This window comes from Anolis sagrei, chromosome 3 (assembly GCF_037176765.1).
Source record: "Anolis sagrei isolate rAnoSag1 chromosome 3, rAnoSag1.mat, whole genome shotgun sequence".
Classification (NCBI taxonomy): Eukaryota; Metazoa; Chordata; class Lepidosauria; order Squamata; family Dactyloidae; genus Anolis; species Anolis sagrei.
The window spans coordinates 170,830,892-170,850,005 of NC_090023.1; the positions used below are offsets into that span (position 1 = coordinate 170,830,892).

Here is a 19,114-nt window from a genome sequence, read left to right on the forward strand (position 1 = left end):
TTGAGACCTGTGTGTCCTGATTTAAAATCAAAAAGATCTAACCAAAGTTGCCTGCTGGGAAGATGAGACCATGTGAAATCCTTCTCAGCTTCAAGCAAGTGGTCTAAAAGTAGGGCGGGGAAACCGCTGGTTGGAAATTAACTTTGAAAGGGAATTGGTATCAGTCATTATGCACCTTTTAAAATCCTGAGTTAATCCTATACTGATGCAAATGAAGGATAATGATTTATTGGCTCTATTTGACAGGTGAGACAAGGGAACAGCATACATCTCTGGTTACCAAGCAGACCTATGAATGCTCTCATAGTACCTTTCTTCCCTTTTAAAGTGCAGATGAATTCTTAAAAACTTGCATATATTGCATTTTGCAATATAGTGCTATGATCTAAAAACTGAAACTAATTACAAAAACATTCAAGAGAAAAATGGGAAGAAAGGTCGTTCTGAGGCCAACATTTTAACTAAGCGGATATGTCCAAGTCAGGAGCTATAGTTAGATATAATTGTTTTTGTTTCACACTAGTAAATAGTTTCAAAATGATTTTATCTAGTATGTGGTGTTTACATTAAACAATTAATATAACCTGAGGGATATATTTTCTGCAGTCATATATGTTTTCCAATAGCTGACATTTTGACAGTGACAGCTTGCTTTCTTCATTTTAGAGAAGTTGCTAGTCATCTTGACTACTTGAGAACGTTTCAGATGTGTAAGAAAATACAACAAAATACAAAAGTGTGATACCTTTATTGACCACCTGAAATGCAGAAAATACATCATGTAGGACTATATTTTACAAAGGGATCTTTCAGACTGACTGAGAGAAAAATGTTGGTAGGATAAGATGTGCCTACATTTTGTTTTCAATATTTGTCAGTAAAGGTCAAGGGTCTGGAGAACAAACCCTATGAGGAGCAGCTTAAAGAGCTGGGCATGTTTAGCCTGGAGAAGAGAAGGCTGAGAGGAGACATGACAGCCATGTATAAATACGTGAGAGGAAGTCATATGGAGGAGGGAGCAAGCTTGTTTTTTGCTGCTCTGGAGACTAGGACGCAATGGAACAATGGCTTCAAACTACAAGAAAGGAGATTGCATCTGAACATTAGGAAGAACTTCCTGACAATGAAAGCTGTTCAGCAGTGGAACTCTCTGTCCCGGAGTGTGGTGGAGGCTCCTTCTTTGAAGGCTTTTAAACAGAGGCTGGATGGCCATCTGTCAGGGGTGCTTTGAATGCAATTTTCCTGCTTCTTGGCAGGAGGTTGGACTGGATGGCCCACGAGGTGTCTTCCAACTCTATGATTCTAAGGTAGTCTAGAGAGACATCAATGTAGGCAGAGGCTACTCTTCTTTTGGCCTGATGGTGATTGGAGTGGGGAGGAGGGGGAGAGAAAAAGGGCAATAAAAGACAATTAATACATTTTCAACTCCATTAGTAGCAGAAAAGTACTTTCCTTGAGATCCAGGTTACTTCTGTCCTGTGTAAAACTAAGCTAGTTTGATGAAGTTTCAGTGGATTTTGTTGTTCATTTCCGACTCTTCGTGACCTCATGGACCAGCCCACGCCAGAGCTCCCTGTCGGTCGTCACCTCCCCCAGCTCCTACAAGGTTAATCCAGTCACTTCAGGGATCCCATCCATCCATCTTGTCCTTGGTCGGCCCCTCGTCTTTTTTCCTTCCATTTTCCCCAGCATCATTGTCTTCATGATGTGGTCAAAGTACTTCATCTTTGCCTCTACAATTCTTCCCTCCAATGAGCAGTCGGGCTTTATTTCCTGAATTATGGACTGGTTGGATCTTCTCACTGTCCAAGGCATTCTCAGAACTTTCCTCCAGCACCACAGTTCAGAAGCATCTATCTTCCTTCGCTCAGCCTTAGCTATGGTCCAGCTCTCACATCCGTAGGTGACTATGGGGAATACCATTGCTTTTCCTATGCGGATCTTCGTTGCCAGTGTGATGTCTCTACTCTTCACAATTTTATCGAGATTGGACATTGCTCTCCTCCTCAGTAGATTTAGCCTTGTCTTTGTCTTGCAAATGAAAACTGGCCGTAGCTGCAATCCTATTGGCTATAACTGAGTAGACCTGTAGAATGTCAGAAATAGTGTGGTAGCTGGAGAGGCATAATTGCGATTTAGCGAATAACACAATAAGAAAGAATTAGCTCCCATTTCCAAATTCAGAACAGTCCACTCCATCCAGACCTGTAATTGCTGTAAAGTAGAATTGAAATACAGGTTGAGCATCACTTATCCCTAAATCTGAACTTCCTAATTGTCCACATAGATGATGTAGACAGAATTGGTTTAATATACAAAATAATTAAAATACCTAGAATTACATTGTGCTTTGTTTATGGAGCTTAAATGAAAATGGTGTTTAAATGTGGGTTCCATCTCCAAGATATCTCATTATGTACATAGATATATGCAAAGACTGGTGTTCTGAAATCCAAAATATATATATCTGAAATTCAAAGCATGTTTGAAGCATTTCGGATAAGGCATATCCAACCTGTGTTATGAAATCCAGTTAGATATTCCGTGTCTTCTGTAGATTGACTCTAAGTAACAGCTGGTTTGAGACTATTTGAAGCCTAAGGCAAATACCAAGATGGCACCTTGTACAGAAACTGCTAAAGGGAGCATAGTCCTTCACTATACCTGATGGTAGAAGTCTAGTTTAGAAGGTATATGTCTGGCTGTTTGACATACATACTTACTCAGATTTTGTCCAGCAAGAATAATAAAATCCTAGAGTTGGAAGAGACCTTGTGGACCATCCAGTCCAACCCCCTGCCAAGATGCAGGAATATTGCATTCAGAGAAGCAGAAGGCTTAGGGGACTGAGGAAAAATGACTGGTCTGCGTGTTGCTACTGCTACTCCCTGTCCTAAGTATAATCTATATAAATAAAAATGCAATGCTTTATTTTCGAGATCACCAGACTGGGCCACAGCAACGTGTGGCAGAAGACGGCTAGTCTATATAAATAAAAATGTAATGTTCATTTGTGGGATTAACAGAACTCAAAAACCACTGGACGAATTGCCACCAAATTTGGACAAAATACACCTACCCCAAGGAGTGACCATCACTCAAAAATGGATTTTGTCATTTGGGAGTTGCTGGGATTTACAGTTCACCTTCAATCAAAGAGCATTCTGAACCCCACCAATGATGGAATTGAACCAAACTTGGCACATAGGACTCCCACAACCAACAGAAAATACTGGAAGGGTTTGCTGGGCATTGACCTTGAGTTTGGGAATTGTAGTTCACCTACATCCAGAGAGCACTGTGGACTCAAACAATGAAGGATCTAGACCAAACTTGGCACGAATACTCCATATGCCCAAATGTGAACACTGGTGGAGTTTGGGGGAAATAGACCTTGAAATTTGGGATTTATAGTTCACCAACAATCAAAGAGCATTCTGAACTCCACCAACGATAGAATTGGGCCAGACCTCCCACACAGAACCCCCACAACCAACAGAAATTACTGTATTTTCTGGTGGTCTTTGGCAACCCTTCTGACACTCCCTCATGACCTCCCCCGGGGTCCTGACCCCCAGGTTGAGAAATGCTCCCTGAAGGCCATCCAGTCCACCTCCCTTCACCAGGGCAAGAAAACATAATCAAAGCCCTCCTGACAAAGAACCATCCAGCCGTAAATATAGATAGATAGATAAATAGATAGATAGATAGATAGATATGATTCGCAAACACACACATGTATATGACAGATATAATATCATAGATTTGAAAGGGACTCCTAAAGAAGGACAATTATATGTCGCATGTTCCCGAGTAGGCAAACCAGACAATCTCTACATCAACACTGACAAAGAAACAACAAGAAGTACTGTTTACCCACAAGCATAAGGAAATTACATATATTAGTAACCAACACTTTCTCATTACTTTATTTTCCAGCTCACCAGACTGGGCCACAGCAACTTGTGGCAGGGGACAGCTAGTCACTAATAAAATCTTCTAGGTATATTCAGCTTTAATAGTAAAGTTGAACTCCAGTGTGCTGCAGATCTGTTGATCATAGCAGAGCTGTTCTGAGTTACACCACATCTGAATGTCAAAGGAAAGGCGGAAAGGTTCTACCTTCCTCATGAAGGCATGATTAGTCCAGCAAAGCTCAGGTTACCAGGACAGAACAAAACATCCTTTTATGTCAGTGAAGCATATCTGGAGACATTTTGTTCACTATGTTTTGTTATCTGACTCTTCTATGGCAGATGACTTTCCCACATTGCATTTCACTCTACACTCTAAAAATGGGCTCTCGGGTTTCATGTGTGTAAACAATTAGCTGTGTGTGAGCAGACTGATAAAATGATTGGAGTGTCAGTAATGCATCAGTTTTTAGCAGTTAGCCTGAGATGGAGTTTGGTAAATAAACAAATCCCCTCCTTCCACGTGCAAACACAATGAAAGCTGCTTTGTCCAATATGGATACCGTACTGTATTTCTTAGCAGTGAAAGGAGCTTGCATCATTTTATTTGATGTGACAGGTTTCTTCTAACTCACATACACACACACACTCTCTCAGCCAAAACAAATATTTTTTGTGTAAGATTTAAAGATTTTATTTTTATTTATTGTGTCAGGAGGAACCAGACAGTTGTATTACATTTTAACAAAACAAACAAACAGACAGACAAACAAAACACAAAGTTTTCAAGCTTGGTAGTTGATTAAATGTCCTTTGACCAGTATCTGGCCACGGAGTGCCTCTGGTGTTGCCGCAAGGAGGTCCTCCATTGTGCATGTGGCAGGGCTCAGGTTGCATTGCAGCAGGTGGTCAGTGGTTTGCTCTTCTCCACACTCGCATGTCGTGGATTCCACTTTGTAGCCCCATTTCTTAAGATTGGTTCTGCATCTCGTGGAGCCAAAGTGCAGTCTGTTCAGTGCCTTCCAAGTTGCCCAGTTTTCTGTGTGCCCAGGGGGGAGTCTCTCATCTGGTATCAGCCATTGGTTGAGGTTCTGGGTTTGAGCCTGCCACTTTTGGACTCTCGCTTGCTGGGGTATTCCAGCGAGTGTCTCTGTAGATCTTAGAAAACTATTTCTTGATTTAAGTCGTTGATGTGCTGGCTGATACCCAAACAAGGGATGAGCTGGAGATGTCTCTGCCTTGGTCCTTTCACTATTGGCTGCTACTTCCCGGCGGATGTCAGGAGGTGCAATACCGGCTAGACAGTGTAATTTCTCCAGTGCTGTAGGGCGCAGACACCCCGTGATAATGCGGCATGTCTCATTAAGAGCCACATCTACTGTTTTAGCGTGGTGAGATGTGTTCCACACTGGGCATGCATACTCAGCAGCAGAGTAGCATAGTGCAAGGGCAGATGTCTTCACTGTGTCTGGTTGTGATCCCCAGGTTGTGCCAGTCAGCTTTCGTATGATATTGTTTCTAGCAATATCATATGAAAGAACAATACAATAAGTGGAACGAAGAACATTTTTAACCACCGTAAACGTACCAGTCTTTCAATTGGAAGTGTAGGCCTACTTTTGACTGATAAGATAGTCAAGCTAATTAGTGTTGTTGTTTTGTGCCTTTAAGTCATTTCAGATAGACAGGTCGCAGGTTCGAATCCAGGGAGAGGCGGATGAGCTCCCTCTATCAGCTCCAGCTTCTCACTCGGGGACATGAGAGAAGCCTCCCACAAGGATGATAAAACATCAAAAATCATCCAGGTGTCCCCTGGGCAATGTCCTTGCACACTGCCAATTCTCCGACAACAGGATGCTCCTGACACGACCAAAAAAAAAATTCAGACAGTGGCATATGCTGCTTGAATATGGTGGAATTACCTTCTCTGGATGCCTTTCAGTTGAGCCGACATGCCTATCTGTCAGGAGAGCTTTGATTGTGGTGGTGGTGGTGGTGGGGAGGTAATAGTTGCTGCCTGATTCTCCCCTTTACTTCCCAAGGGAGGAGCTGCAGCAAAGGGTAGCCTTTTTGGAAAATGTGGGGCAGTGACACAGGACAAAGGTGGGGCGGAGAAGGAAGGAAGTGCGCTTCTTCCAAGGCCCTGATCCCCAAGAAGGAAGGAAGGAAATCAAAGGAGGGATGGAGGAAAGAAGGGAGGGAGGCCTGGTGGAAATTTGAGCAGGGGCGATATTTGGCCCCTGGGCCAGACTTTGGACATGCCTGCTTTAAGGGTAAAAACAGAGGAATCTTTTTGGCATTTCAGGATAGGTTCTGTTAAACTTTTAAGGTAAAACAAAGCATTTGGGGAGAATTATTGCCATTATACATATTTGTGCTGGTTTGTTTGTTTTGTTAGCTACTTGATTTATCTTAGGAAACAAACTTTGTTCATTGCCACACATAGTTAGAAGAGTGATTTGTGTTATGGTAAAATAAAATGGTAATGCAATATATATAAATAAAAATGTAATGTTCATTTTTGGGATTAACATAACTCAAAAACCACATGAAATTTGGACACATTGCACCTATCAGGCCAACAAGTGACCATCACTCATAAAAAGACTGAAAAACACAGCAGAATGGACGTAAAAAGTCAAAAAAGCAAAAGGACACTACAGTATGTGTGCAGAATGACTCCCCCTGGCAAACAAAAGATACAATAGCATATCTACACTCTCTTTAGGACTACAGCTTCCATCATCCCCTAAACCAGACCCTTTAGGAGAAGAGGATGATCCAAATGCACTGCTTCCAAGATGCAAGCTTTCTTCTTCTTGGATTTCTTTGAGAGCATCCCAATCCCTGCATATTTCCAATTTCCTATTCCTGGACTGCAACGCCCAGCAATCCTCCAGATAGATAGATTAGATAGAGATGGATAGGTAGGTAGATAGATTGATCAGGAGGGCTGCTGGGAGTTGCAGTCCAAGAATAGGTAGAGAAGGAAGAAAGGGGAGAAAGAGAAAGGGAAAGAAAAAGGGGGGAGGAAGGGAAGAGTAAGAGAATGAAAGGAGAGAGGAAAAGAAAAAAAGGGAAGAAAGGAGAGAAAGAGAGAAGGTTGGCCACAGCAACGTGTGGTAGGAACAGCTAGTGGTAAAATAAAAAGGTATGCTTTGCATGGAACTAATTGTGAAAGCAGCTCTTCTTTTTACAATAACTAGCCCAAATAGTGTGCTATTCATGTTTGGTTTTCTGTGAATTCTCCAATTCTACAGATGGCAAGCTGACACTTGATTTATATACCTGCTGGTAGTATCTTAGCAACATTGTTGAAGACATTGTTTTGGGGGGAAGGCCTTTAAGCACATTCTGTTATACACAAGCGTTGCCAATTGTAAAACAGAGGTCAAGAACTGTTTAACAACTTCTTCAAAAGGGAATGCTGTTTATATTGTTGATTTAAGAGAAATAATCTTGAAGAATCCCTTCTCTCCTCCTCCTGACTGCTGTAATGTTTGAGAACCTTCTTTGGGTGTTACATTTACTTTCAAATTGTATTACTTTGCATTGCTCATTGTACATGGAACACACTCCCAAATGAGGTAAGATCTGCTCCCTCCCGGCTTTTATAAAAAAATTACAATCATGGTTTTGGGACCAGGCCTTCGGTCAATAGATGTATGTAGAGTTTTAGAGAGACATAAACTGGAATGGCAACACAACTGGCGTGATGTTTTTATTGTTTTAATGCTGTTGATGTATTGTTTAATTTATGATTTATGTTAATTTATGGTTTTTATTGTAACTGTTATGTATTGGCATCATGTCAGGTGCCCAATGCACGGCATTGAATTTTGCCATCTGTGTGTAAACCGCTTTGAGTCCCCCCAGGGGTGAGAAAAGCGGTATATAAATGCTGTAAATAAATAATAAATAAATAAATACATGTGATGTGTCTGAATGTATCAGAGATTTGGTATCTCAGACAGAAAACCTAGATTGTACTAGCTGTACTTATCCATAAATTTAAAAGTCTAAATTGTCCACATAGATGATGTAGACAGAATTGGTTTAATATACAAAATAATTAGAATACTTAGAATCACCTTGGGCTTTGTTTATGGAGCTTAAATGAAAATTGTGTTTAAACGTGGGTTCCATGTCCAAGATATCTCATTATGTACATACATATATGCAAAGACTGGCGTCTTTCCGGTTTCTTGTCAATCCTGGGAGTGCTTAAGGATTGGATAGTAACCTTCCAGTGATATTATATTACTTGCTGAAGATTTATTGAAGACTTTCCTACCAATTAATATAATTGGTACAGTCCTAATAGCAGTAGTGGCATAGTGGCCATTTCCATGCCAGTGGAGAAATGGTTCGGGCCCTGCCTATCTCCGTGATTGCATCTCCTTCTATGAACTGGCACGAGCTCTAAGATCTTCCAGGGAGGCCCTCCTCTCGGTCCTACTACCGTCTCAAGCACAGTTGGTGGGGACGAGAGATAGGGCCTTCTCAGTGGTGGCCCCCCGTCTCTGGAACGCCCTTCCAAGGGAAAGAAGACAGGCCCCATCCCTCCCCTCCTTTCATAAGAGCTTGAAGACCTGGTGGTTTCAACAAGCCTTTGAAAATGACCAGTTCTAACTCAGCCCCACACATTGTCTAATACGGCCTTATTCTTCCTACCAATTACGCAGATAATTTCCTTTAATCGGCCACAGAACAGCCACAGACCCATACCTAATATTATTGTTGCCTGCCATAGCATTGCACTTAATTCCCGGGCCCCCTAGAATTTTTGGGCTTGCACAAATCTTGGCCCGGCCTTTTAAATTTTTAATTGCCTTGAACAGGCGGGATTACTTTTAATATATGTGTGTTATGGCGACAGTTTTTATGCTTATATTTTGTTTGTTAATCTTATGGTTATGTTGTTTTTACTCTGTATGTTTTGTGATGTTACTTGGGAACCGCTCTGAGTCCCCTCGGGGAGATGGAGCAGTATAGAAATAAAGTTGTTATTATTATTATTATTATTATTATTATTATTATTATTAAAGGGTAGCATCTGTGAATGGATTTATTAAAAAGGAGCAAGAAAAGCAACCACTGTAAAATATACATTTATATATTAGATACAGATGAAGAGATTATTATTAGTCACCTCCAAGGAAGAGTCTCTTCACTTTCAATTTCTGAGCCTGTTTTCCCTGCATTAGGCTCCTGGCTGAAGGAGCCTGATGGAACGCAATTTTCTCCCAGCAGCCAAAGGGCCAGCTGAGGACTTGGGGTCACTCTGGCTCACTCTTCTCTGCTGCCAGCTTTCATGGGCAGAACAACAGTCATGTGCAGCCTTGCCTGTCTTAGAAAGAGGGAAGACGTCATTTCAGTCCCTCAGCATTGTGAGACAAAAGGAATAGGCACTGGCAAAGAATGTGCCCTGCTCACTTCGTATGGAACCCCAACATGCAGCTCATCTAACATTTTCATTGCGAAAGGACTATTTATTTATTTACTAGCTTGGGGACCTGGTTATTTGAGAAAGGCATTGTTTGTCTGTGCTCCAAGTTGGGTCATGGGTCATGGGGGCTCTGGGTGCCAAGTTAGGTCTTGATCAGTCATTGGTGTGGGTTGCAATGGTCTCAGGAAGTGAGTGAAGGTACTGCAAGTCCCATTGTCCATGGCCCATCCTCCTCCAAACCGCACCAAACTGTAGAATGGGTCATGGGGGCTCTGGGTGCCAAGTTAGGTCTTGATCAGTCATTGGTGTGGGTTGCAATGGTCTCAGGAAGTGAGTGAAGGTACTGCAAGTCCCATCGTCCATGATCCATTGGCCCACAAACCCCACCTAGAAATAGAGTGGGTCATAGGGGCTCTCTGTGCCAAGTTTGGTGCTGATCTGTCATCGGTGAGGGTCACAGTGGTTTGTGGGAGTTAAAGCGATTGAAAGTACTGCAAATCTCATCATCCATGGTCCATCCTCCCCCAAACTGCACCAGGACATAAAGTGGGTCATGGGAGTTATGGGTGCCAAGTTTGGTCCAGGTTCCTCGCTCGTGCAAGTCGCAGTGGCCTATGGAAGTGGGAGCCAATCAAAAAGCTGCCACATACCCATAAATGTATATACATACATATATACATACATACAAACACTAACAGACAGACACACACACATATGGCAGTTATGATACAACCTCTATGCCCATGGAACCAGTATTTGTGGTTTCATGTGTAGGAATTTTCTAAGTTCTACACATAGTTCTATGGTTTACTTCCACTACTAGTTATTATAGTGTGGCCATGAAGGATCTAGGAAATTCACAGAAAGGAGACATCTCTAGGAATTTTCTAAGTCCTCCAGGGCAATTCTATGGTAACTTCCTGCAGAAGTTATTCATTTTAGCAAGGTTCACTATTATTCATTTTCTTGTTTTCACATATTCCCCTCAGAAACAGGGATTTTACTTTATTTATAGCCTCTTGACCCTTCAAGGCCCCATTATAACTGCTTCCTATATTAATAATGCCATGTGGCAAGGAGCAAGATATAGTAGCATAGAAAATTATTGTAATGGCATTTTACTTTTGAGCATTAACAAACACATTTGTCCAATACAGCTCAAGAAATTATACTTCTTTTTAATTATTACATGTTTTAATTTAGCTTTCTTTGTCTTTCTGCAAGAAGTATTGAACTGTTTATTGTGGTGTGTGTGTTTTTTTTAGTTAAATTGGTTAACATTTTATTTTCTTTATTTATTTATTTATTTATTTATTTATTTATTTACTGTATTTATATACTGCCTTTCTCAGCCTATCAGCGACTCAAGGCGGTTTCCAACAAACAGTATACATAATATCATAATACAGATTAAAACACTGAAACAGTATAAAACACAACAAAGGCAATAAAAAAACAACGTCAGGAGAAATGCCTCTAGAACATGGCCATATAGCCCGAAAAAACCCACAAGAACTGAACATCATTAGTGTCTCCTTATTATCAAGCATTGTCCAATTCCATCGTCAAGTCGTTAGATTTCCTATATTAATTACTCTGCATTTGTAAACACTTGCTCAAATAACCATGTTTTAACTTGCTTCCGAAACGTTAAGAGGGAGGGAGCAGATCTAATCTTTCTAGGGAGGGCGTTCCATAGTCGAGGGGCCACCGCTGAGAAGGCCCTGTCTCTCATCTCCACCAGACGTATTTGTGACGAAGGCGGGACCGAGAGTAGGGCCTCCCCGGACAATCTCAAGGTCCTTGATGGTTCATAAGGGGAGATGCGTTCGGACAGGCAAGTTGGGCCAGAACCGTTTAGGGCTTTATAGGCCAAAGTCAGCACTTTGAATTGGGCCCGGTAGCAAACCGGCAGCCAGTGGAGCTGGCGCAACGAGGGAATTGTATGCTCCCTGAGAGCCACTCCTGTTAGCAACCTGGCTGCCGTTCGTTGGACTAGTTGAAGCTTCCGGGCCGTCTTCAACCCCACGTAGAGCGCGTTGCAGTAATCTATACGGGATGTAACCAGAGTGTGTACTACCATGGCCAAGTCAGACTTCCCAAGGTATGGGCGCAGCTGGCACACAAGCTCAGCAATGAGTCCAGGATTTAAATTCTGTTACCACCATACTTTAAAAAAGCCAAACTTTTGAAAGGGCAACTTGGGGGGGGGGGGGGGGGTGAGATCAACATTTCAAAATCAGAGAGTGCTAATTTAATTTTTATTTTCTTATTTCCTCTGTATTCCATGTAGGTGATGTCTCTCCTGTGCATATGAATCCCATTTCGCAATCCCAGTTTGTGCCTTTGGAAGAAGTCTTGTGCTGTGCTATATCTGATATGAATACGGCTCATATTACGGTTACACAGGACACTTTGCTGGATCAGTTGGGGAAACATTACCCAGGTAATCTGTTAAATCACGGGCTGCTGACACTTTATATAAACATTAAACTCAGAGGGTTTGCAGCTGGCAGAGTGGAAGAATGCGTGGTATCTGGGAACTGGGAAGCAAAATTAATTGTTCTCACTTACACTGCCCTGGAAATAGGACTTTTTTTTTGCAATTATCCAATTTCTAGAGGGAAAATGACTTCAGAAATCCGAGAATAATGGTGATAATGGGTGGCACTTGGAAAGTTTGATTCCACAACTCCCGTTTTAATGAGCCCCCCTCCGCAAATAACCTGCTTCTCCTTTATCTCACCCGAGTTTTTAATCAGTTTTAATTAGTTTTTCTTTTAATCATTACATGTAGCCCGCCCATTGTCACTGTGATTGTGTTTATTGTAATTGTATATCGTTATGCATTCATATGTTTTATGTAATCATGATGTTGTTTATTTTTTGTGTTTTTGATTTCGGTTTTATTTTGCTGTAATTTGTTGTTTGGGCTTGGCCTCATGTAATCCGCCCCAAGTCCCCATTGGGTATAAGTTTATTATTATTATTATATTGTTATTGTGTAGTGAGGGCAAAATCTGTACTATTCCCCTTCTACTTCTGGAAAACCTGGCCCTCAGTGACACCGCTCAGTTGGATGAGCAATAGTTGGAGGTGCACAGTCCTGTATTTATTACACACACACCGTGCTCTACTCATGATACTTTCAAGAACTTTCAGGAACTTTGCTCCTCTCATCTCCATTTACAAATACACCCCTTCACTCAGTTAGATTCATTATAAGAGTGGCAAAGGAAAAGTCTTTCATATAGTCTGATCAGATCAAAAGAAGCCATGGGAGGTGCTCTATATCTGAAAACAATGGATAGGGGCTTCTTTGTAAGAGCCGTCGCAAACTCTGTTCCTGCGAGAGAAAACCTTGCTGGCATGTCCCTGACGTCACGAGACTCCGCCTCTCGCCCCGCCCCTTTCTCTGCCCCTTTCTCCATGCGAGCGTGGTTTTTCCTTTGCTAGGGCAGCATTGCCCGCATTTTCTCTCAGTTGGCAGAATTCAACTGAGAGAAAATGCGGGCAATGCTGCCCTAGCAAAGGAAAAACCACGCTCGCAAAGAGAAAGGGGCGGAGAAAGGGGCGGGGAGAGAGGCACAGGCTCATGACATCAGGGACTTGCTAGCAATGTTTTCTCCAGCAGAAACCTAGTTTGCGACGGGCCTAACATTCTGAATCCCCATATGTTCAAAATAAGCTTTTTCCTTCTGGTGTGTGAATGGTTTTCCCTTCCTGTCTAGAACAGGAGTGGGAACTTTTCCTGCCAAGAGGCATTTGGATATGTATACCATAATTTGCAGGCGATTAATTAATTAATTAATTAATTAATATATCAATAAAATTATAAAATATAAGATATATTAAAAATCAGATAAAACTTCCAAAGTCTGCACAGCACAGGCAGTTGCATGTGTGCATACAGTACATGCTTACTGGCTTTAGTTCAGCTAGCAGGAACAAACTAACTTTTGTTAGTCCAGGGACGACCTGGCCACGGTGATCCAGGCTATGGTCATCTCCAGGTTGGACTACTGTAATGCCCTCTACATAGGTCTACCTTTATCGGTGATCTAGAAACATAAACTAGTGCAAAATGCTGCTGCCTGGCTTCTCGCAGGGGACCCAGCGAGGTGTCATATCACTCCAATCTTGCAGCAACTGCACTGGTTGCCAATTGAGCACCGGATTACCTTCAAAGTGCTGATTCTTACCTTTAAGGCCTTATATGGCCTGGGGCCGGAGTACCTGAGGGACCGCCACACCCCCTACCAACCCCCGAGACCACTCAGTTCAGACGATCAGAATCTCCTTGAAGTTCCCAATTTTAGGACCTTTCACCTGATGTCTACTTTGCGTAGAGCATTCACGGTGGTGGCTCCTTACCTGTGGAATGCCTTGCCAGCAGAAACACGAGCTCTCCAAGACTTACTATCTTTTCGTAGAGCTTGTAAAACTTATTTATTTAGGCTGGCATTTGAATCTTGCTGATTGAAATTTTTCTTTCATTTTAAATGTAATGTATTGCATATGTATATTGTAAACCGCTCTGAACCTTCAGGGAGTGGTGGTATATAAAATTGATTGATTGATTTAATTTATTTACTATTTGAACTTATATGCCACAACTCCCCTGGGGCTCGGAGCGGCTTACAAGAATGGCTAAAATCTAACAAAATTTAAAAGAAATTTAAAACAATTTAAAAACAGCAATATCAAACATTAAAAGCATGTCGAAACAGGTATGTCTTACATGTCCTGCGGAAAGCTGGTAAGTCCCACAAGGCACGGACTTCGGGTGGCAGAGTATTCCAGAGTGATGGTGCCACTGCTGTGAAGGCTCTGCGCCTGGTTGCTGTTAGACACAAGGTCTTGACACTGGGAATTTCCAATAGATCTTGGTCCTCAGAATGGAGGGATCTCTGGGGTTGGTAGGGGGTGAGGCAGTCCCTCAGGTACATCGGCCCCAGACCATGCAAGGCCTTAAAGGTGAGTACCATCACTTTGAAAGTGATCCGGTGCTCAATTGGTAACCAATGCAGCTGTAGTAAGATTGGTGTTATGTGGCATCTCATCGGAATTCCCGCAAGAAGCCGAGCAGCTGCATTTTGTACCAACTTGAGCTTCCGGATCACCGACAGAGGAAGGCCAATGTAGAGGGCGTTACAGTAGTCCAGTCTTGAGATAACTTAAAGAAAAAATTAGGAAACCCACGGACTGGTCCAAGTTTGAAGAATATGAAAAAAAGACAATAAACAAAATATTAAAAACACTACATCAGTTTTTTTCTGATAAGAAAAAACAAGAAGATATATCTGCTGAACATTTAATTCACTTATTTTTACTTTTTTACTCTCAACACAGAACATTTTCATACAAACTTAAGCTGCAAACGACTAGATAGAAGTCACCAAGATTTTATGTTTTTAATTTTTTCTTTGTTTTTGGATAAACCTTGAATCCTTTTTTGCCTTTTTTGTTTTTATTTTTCTATCTTATCTTCCTACTTTTCTATCATATCACTGTTCTCCTTCTTTATTTGTAGAAGATAACCCCCCTCTCATCCCCATATCCCCCCACTTCCTCCTATGTATCCCTAATTAAAATAATATATATATACAAAAAAAGAAGAATGGAAGAAGTGGAATGGAAGAAGTGGAATGCACCTGTGTGAGGAAATGAACCTGGAAGCAACTTGAGTTTAAATAGTAAGGGACACCCAACCCACAGAAGAGTCAGTGTGGCAGGTCAGAGGAGCAACAGAAACTGAGTTAAGTGGGCAAATGGGGGCAGACATGCTTCCCCATGCCAGGCTAGTGCAAATGAAAGTGCTCCCTCAGAGCTGTGCAGTCTTAGGTGTGAATTATTGCTTTAATAGCTGATCTAATTTTGCATTTTGGATTTGGAACATATCTAATGTTTGTATTATTGACTGTTGAGGTATTTTCTGTGTGCGGTAATTTTGTTAATCTTAATCTGAGGCCCCTTTTACACTGCCCTATAGAATCTGATCCAAGATTATCTGCTTTAAACTGGATTATATGAGTCTCCATTGCCAGATTATCTGGGATAAGAAGATAATCTGGGATCAGATCCTGGGATATAGGGGCAGTATGGAAAGGACCAGAGTTTCTGTTTTTGCAAGGATTGTTTTTGAACCCAACCCTCAGCCTGGCATAGGATAATAATAATAATAATAATAATAATAATAATAATAATTGATTTTGTTGATGTTTATTGTTTCCAAGTGCCAAAAGATCTCAGCCAGCATTTGGAAACAATAAACATTGACAAAATCATGTTCTGTCAACTGCAAAAAGCCACCTTACTTGGATCTGCGCGCATCATTCAAAAATACATCACACAGGAAGGAAGGAGAGAAGGAGGGAGGGAAAGAAGGAAAGAAAGAAAGAAAGAAAGAAAGAAAGGTAGAGAATTAAGGAAGGAGAGAAGGAAATAAAAAAAGTGAAAGGAAAAAGAGAGGGAAGGAAGGAGAGAAGGATGTAACCAAAGAGCAAAGAAAGGGAGGAAAGAAACAGGTAAAAATGGAAGAAAGAAGAGAAATAGGGAAAGAAAAAGAGGGAAGGAAGGAAGGAAAGAGGGAAGGAAGGAGAGAAAGAGGGAGGGAAGGTTGGCTACAGCAACACGTGGCGGGTACAGCTAGTATAATATGAAAACATCAGCAACAATAAAATCAAACATTATAATGAAACATACTTCAATCGATAATAGTTATTCCATTATTATATCAGTTACTCCGTATTTTCAAATGCCCGCTCAAATAGCCATGTCTTAAGATTCTTCCGGAATGATAGGAGCAAGGAAGCCAATCTAATCTCCCTAGGAAGGGCATTCTATAGCCGAGGGGCCACCACTGAGAAGGCCCTGTCTTTCATTCCCGCCAACCGTACTTGTGATGATGGCAGGATCAAGAGGAGGGCCTCTCCAGATGAACTTATAGTCTTTGCAGGTTCATAAGGGGAGATTCGTTCGGACAGGCGAGTTGGGCTAAAGCCCTAAACGGGAAAAATCAGGTCTTGAAAGGAGGCACAAGTTTGATGATAGGACAGCTAATATACATAGTCATTGCCATCCACTCACAATGTGCCACCATATCACAGTTGTCTCTCACCAGGAGCCTTTTTAAAATTCCACCTGTTCCTGGATGCATAGACTTGTTCCTTTGTTTTGGCTGCAAATAGAGACATATGATACTTCATGGTACTATTATGGTGAAAACTGAAAACTTATCCCCACCGTTTGGTAAAGCTTTCACTGATTTACTAGGAATAGTGCAAGCAAGCTCATCCTTATGCCTTTGATTCCCCCCCCCCCCCCCCCGAACAATAATTTAGCAATTTGTTGGATAGAGAAGATATTATATATGATTTCTGGAGCTATGCATAGCCTAATGAGGCTTCTCAGCTTTAAGTCCAATAACCTTTTTATAAGGATTATTGAGATAACACCATATTTACTCAAATCTAACGCTCACTTGTTTTGGCTAAATTGCATTGCCAAAATTGAGGTTCTTACTGCATTAGATGGTACATTATACTCCAGTCAATACAATAACTGCACCACTGTTCTTCTGCTTTCATGTGTATTTGCTGCCCCCTGCTGTCCAAATGGCAGTATGAAAGCCAGCATAATTTTTTTTTTTGTCGTGTCAGGAGCGACTTGAGAAACTGCAAATCGCTTCTGGTGTGAGAGAATTGCCCGTCTGCAAGGATGTTGCCCAGGGGACGCCCGGATGATGTGATGTTTTTAATCATCCTTGTGGGAGGCTTCTCTCATGTCCCTGCATGAGGAGCTGGAGTTGATAGAGGGAGCTCATCCGCTTCTCCCCGGATTTGAACCTGCGCCCTGTCAGTCTTCAGTCCTTCCCATACAGGGGTTTAACCCACTGCACCACCGTAGTGTTCTGAGTGTATAACTACAATCCTAAAGAATATGGTTTCAATCCTTTCTTAGCTATAGAAACCCACTAGGGGATCTTTTGCAAGTCACTCTCTCCCAGTCTCAGAGAAAGACAATGGCAAACACAGTTGAATATACCTTGCGTATGATAGGGTTGGCATACGTTGGAGTCAACTTGAAGTTGCATAAACACAACTGTCCAAATAAAACCAAGTTATTTTGCAATGAGCATTAAAAAGCGACAAGATTTTCCCTTCTAAATACCTCTGGAGTGAGTAACATCTAGTACCTGGAGGTTTTCCACCCTGCTTGTGGTGCTACAACTCCCTCAAAAAGTTCCAGCAATGTAAAACTTTTGTTACCATGATTGTCCATTTTGGCCCGTTTCAACCTCTATCTCCAATTTAGGGTGATAAAGGCCCAACAGTTGTTGTTGTTGTTCATTCGTTCAGTCGTCTCCGACTCTTCGTGACCTCGTGGACCAGCCTATGCCAGAGCTCCCTGTCGGCCATTACCACCCCCAGCTCCCTCAAGGTCAGTCCAGTCACTTCAAGGATGCCATCCATCCATCTTGCCCTTGGTCGGCCCCTCTTCCTTTTGCCTTCCACTTTCCCCAGCATAATTGTCTTCTCTAGGCTTTCCTGTCTCCTCATGATGTGGCCAAAGTACAGGGTTAGTCAAAATGCATAGGCCAATAAGCCATTCAATTGAATGGCTTATTGGCCTATGCATTTTGACTAACCCTGTACTTCAACTTTGTCTCTAGTATCTTTCCCTCCAATGAGCAGCCGGGCTTTATTTCCTGGAGGATGGACTGGTTGGACCTTCTCGCAGTCCAAGGCACTCTCAGCACTTTCCTCCAACACCACAGCTCAAAAGCATCGATCTTCCTTCGCTCAGACTTCCCTATGGTCCAGCTCTCACATCCGTAGGTTACTACAGGGAATACCATGGCTTTGACTAGGCGGATCTTTGTTGCCAGTCTGATGTCTCTACTCTTTACTATTTTATCGAGACTGGACATTGCTCTCCTCCCAAGAAGTAAGCGTCTTCTGATTTCCTGGCTACAGTCTGCATCTGCAGTAATCTTTGCACCTAGAAATACAAAGTCTGTCACAGCCTCCACGGTTTCTCCCTCTATTTTCCAGTTGTCAATCATTCTTGTTGCCATAATCTTGGTTTTTTTGACGTTTAGCTGCAACCCGGCTTTTGCGCTTTCTTCTTTCACCTTGATTAGAAGGCTCCTCGGCTCCTCCTCACTTTCGGCCATCAGAGTGGTGTCATCTGCATATCTGAGGTTGTTAATGTTTCTTCCAGCAATTTTCACCCCAGCTTTGCATTCATCCAGCCCCGCACATCACATGATGTGTTCTGCATACAAGTTAAAAAGGTTGGGTGAGAGGATGCAGCCTTGCCGGACGCCTTTCCCAATCTTGAACCAGTCTGTTGTTCCGTGGTCAGTTCTGACTGTTGCTACTTGGTCCTTGTACAGATTCCTCAGGAGAGAGACAAGGTGGCTTGGGATGCACATCCCACCAAGAACTTGCCACAATTTATTATGATTCACACAGTCAAAGGCTTTAGAGTAGTCAATGAAGCAGAAGTAGATGTTTTTCTGAAACTCCTTGCCTTTCTCCATTATCCAGCGGTAACTTTCTCCATTATCCAGCCCAACAGTAACTTCCTTTTTATTAAAATAACTCCCCATTACCAACCTAAAAGAGGTCAGGTGGTAAAAATGGGCTGAAGGGCAGTTCTATTTTGAAAATACATTTGAGGAACAGGCCCCCAAAAACAGTGGGCAGGAGAATCTAGCTTATTATTATTATTATTATTATTAACT

General features: G+C 42.0%; 1 protein-coding gene across 2 annotated transcripts in view; it reads left to right on the forward strand.

The window, feature by feature from the left end:
- STOX1 (storkhead box 1) overlaps positions 1–19,114 on the forward strand; it is a 51,778-nt gene that overhangs the window by 23,428 nt on the left and 9,236 nt on the right. For both annotated transcript variants that reach the window (XM_060768884.2, XM_060768883.2), the window contains exon 2: positions 11,657–11,809. In XM_060768884.2, coding sequence (XP_060624867.2) covers positions 11,657–11,809 — 153 coding nt within the window. The remainder of the gene's footprint in view (positions 1–11,656; positions 11,810–19,114) is intronic.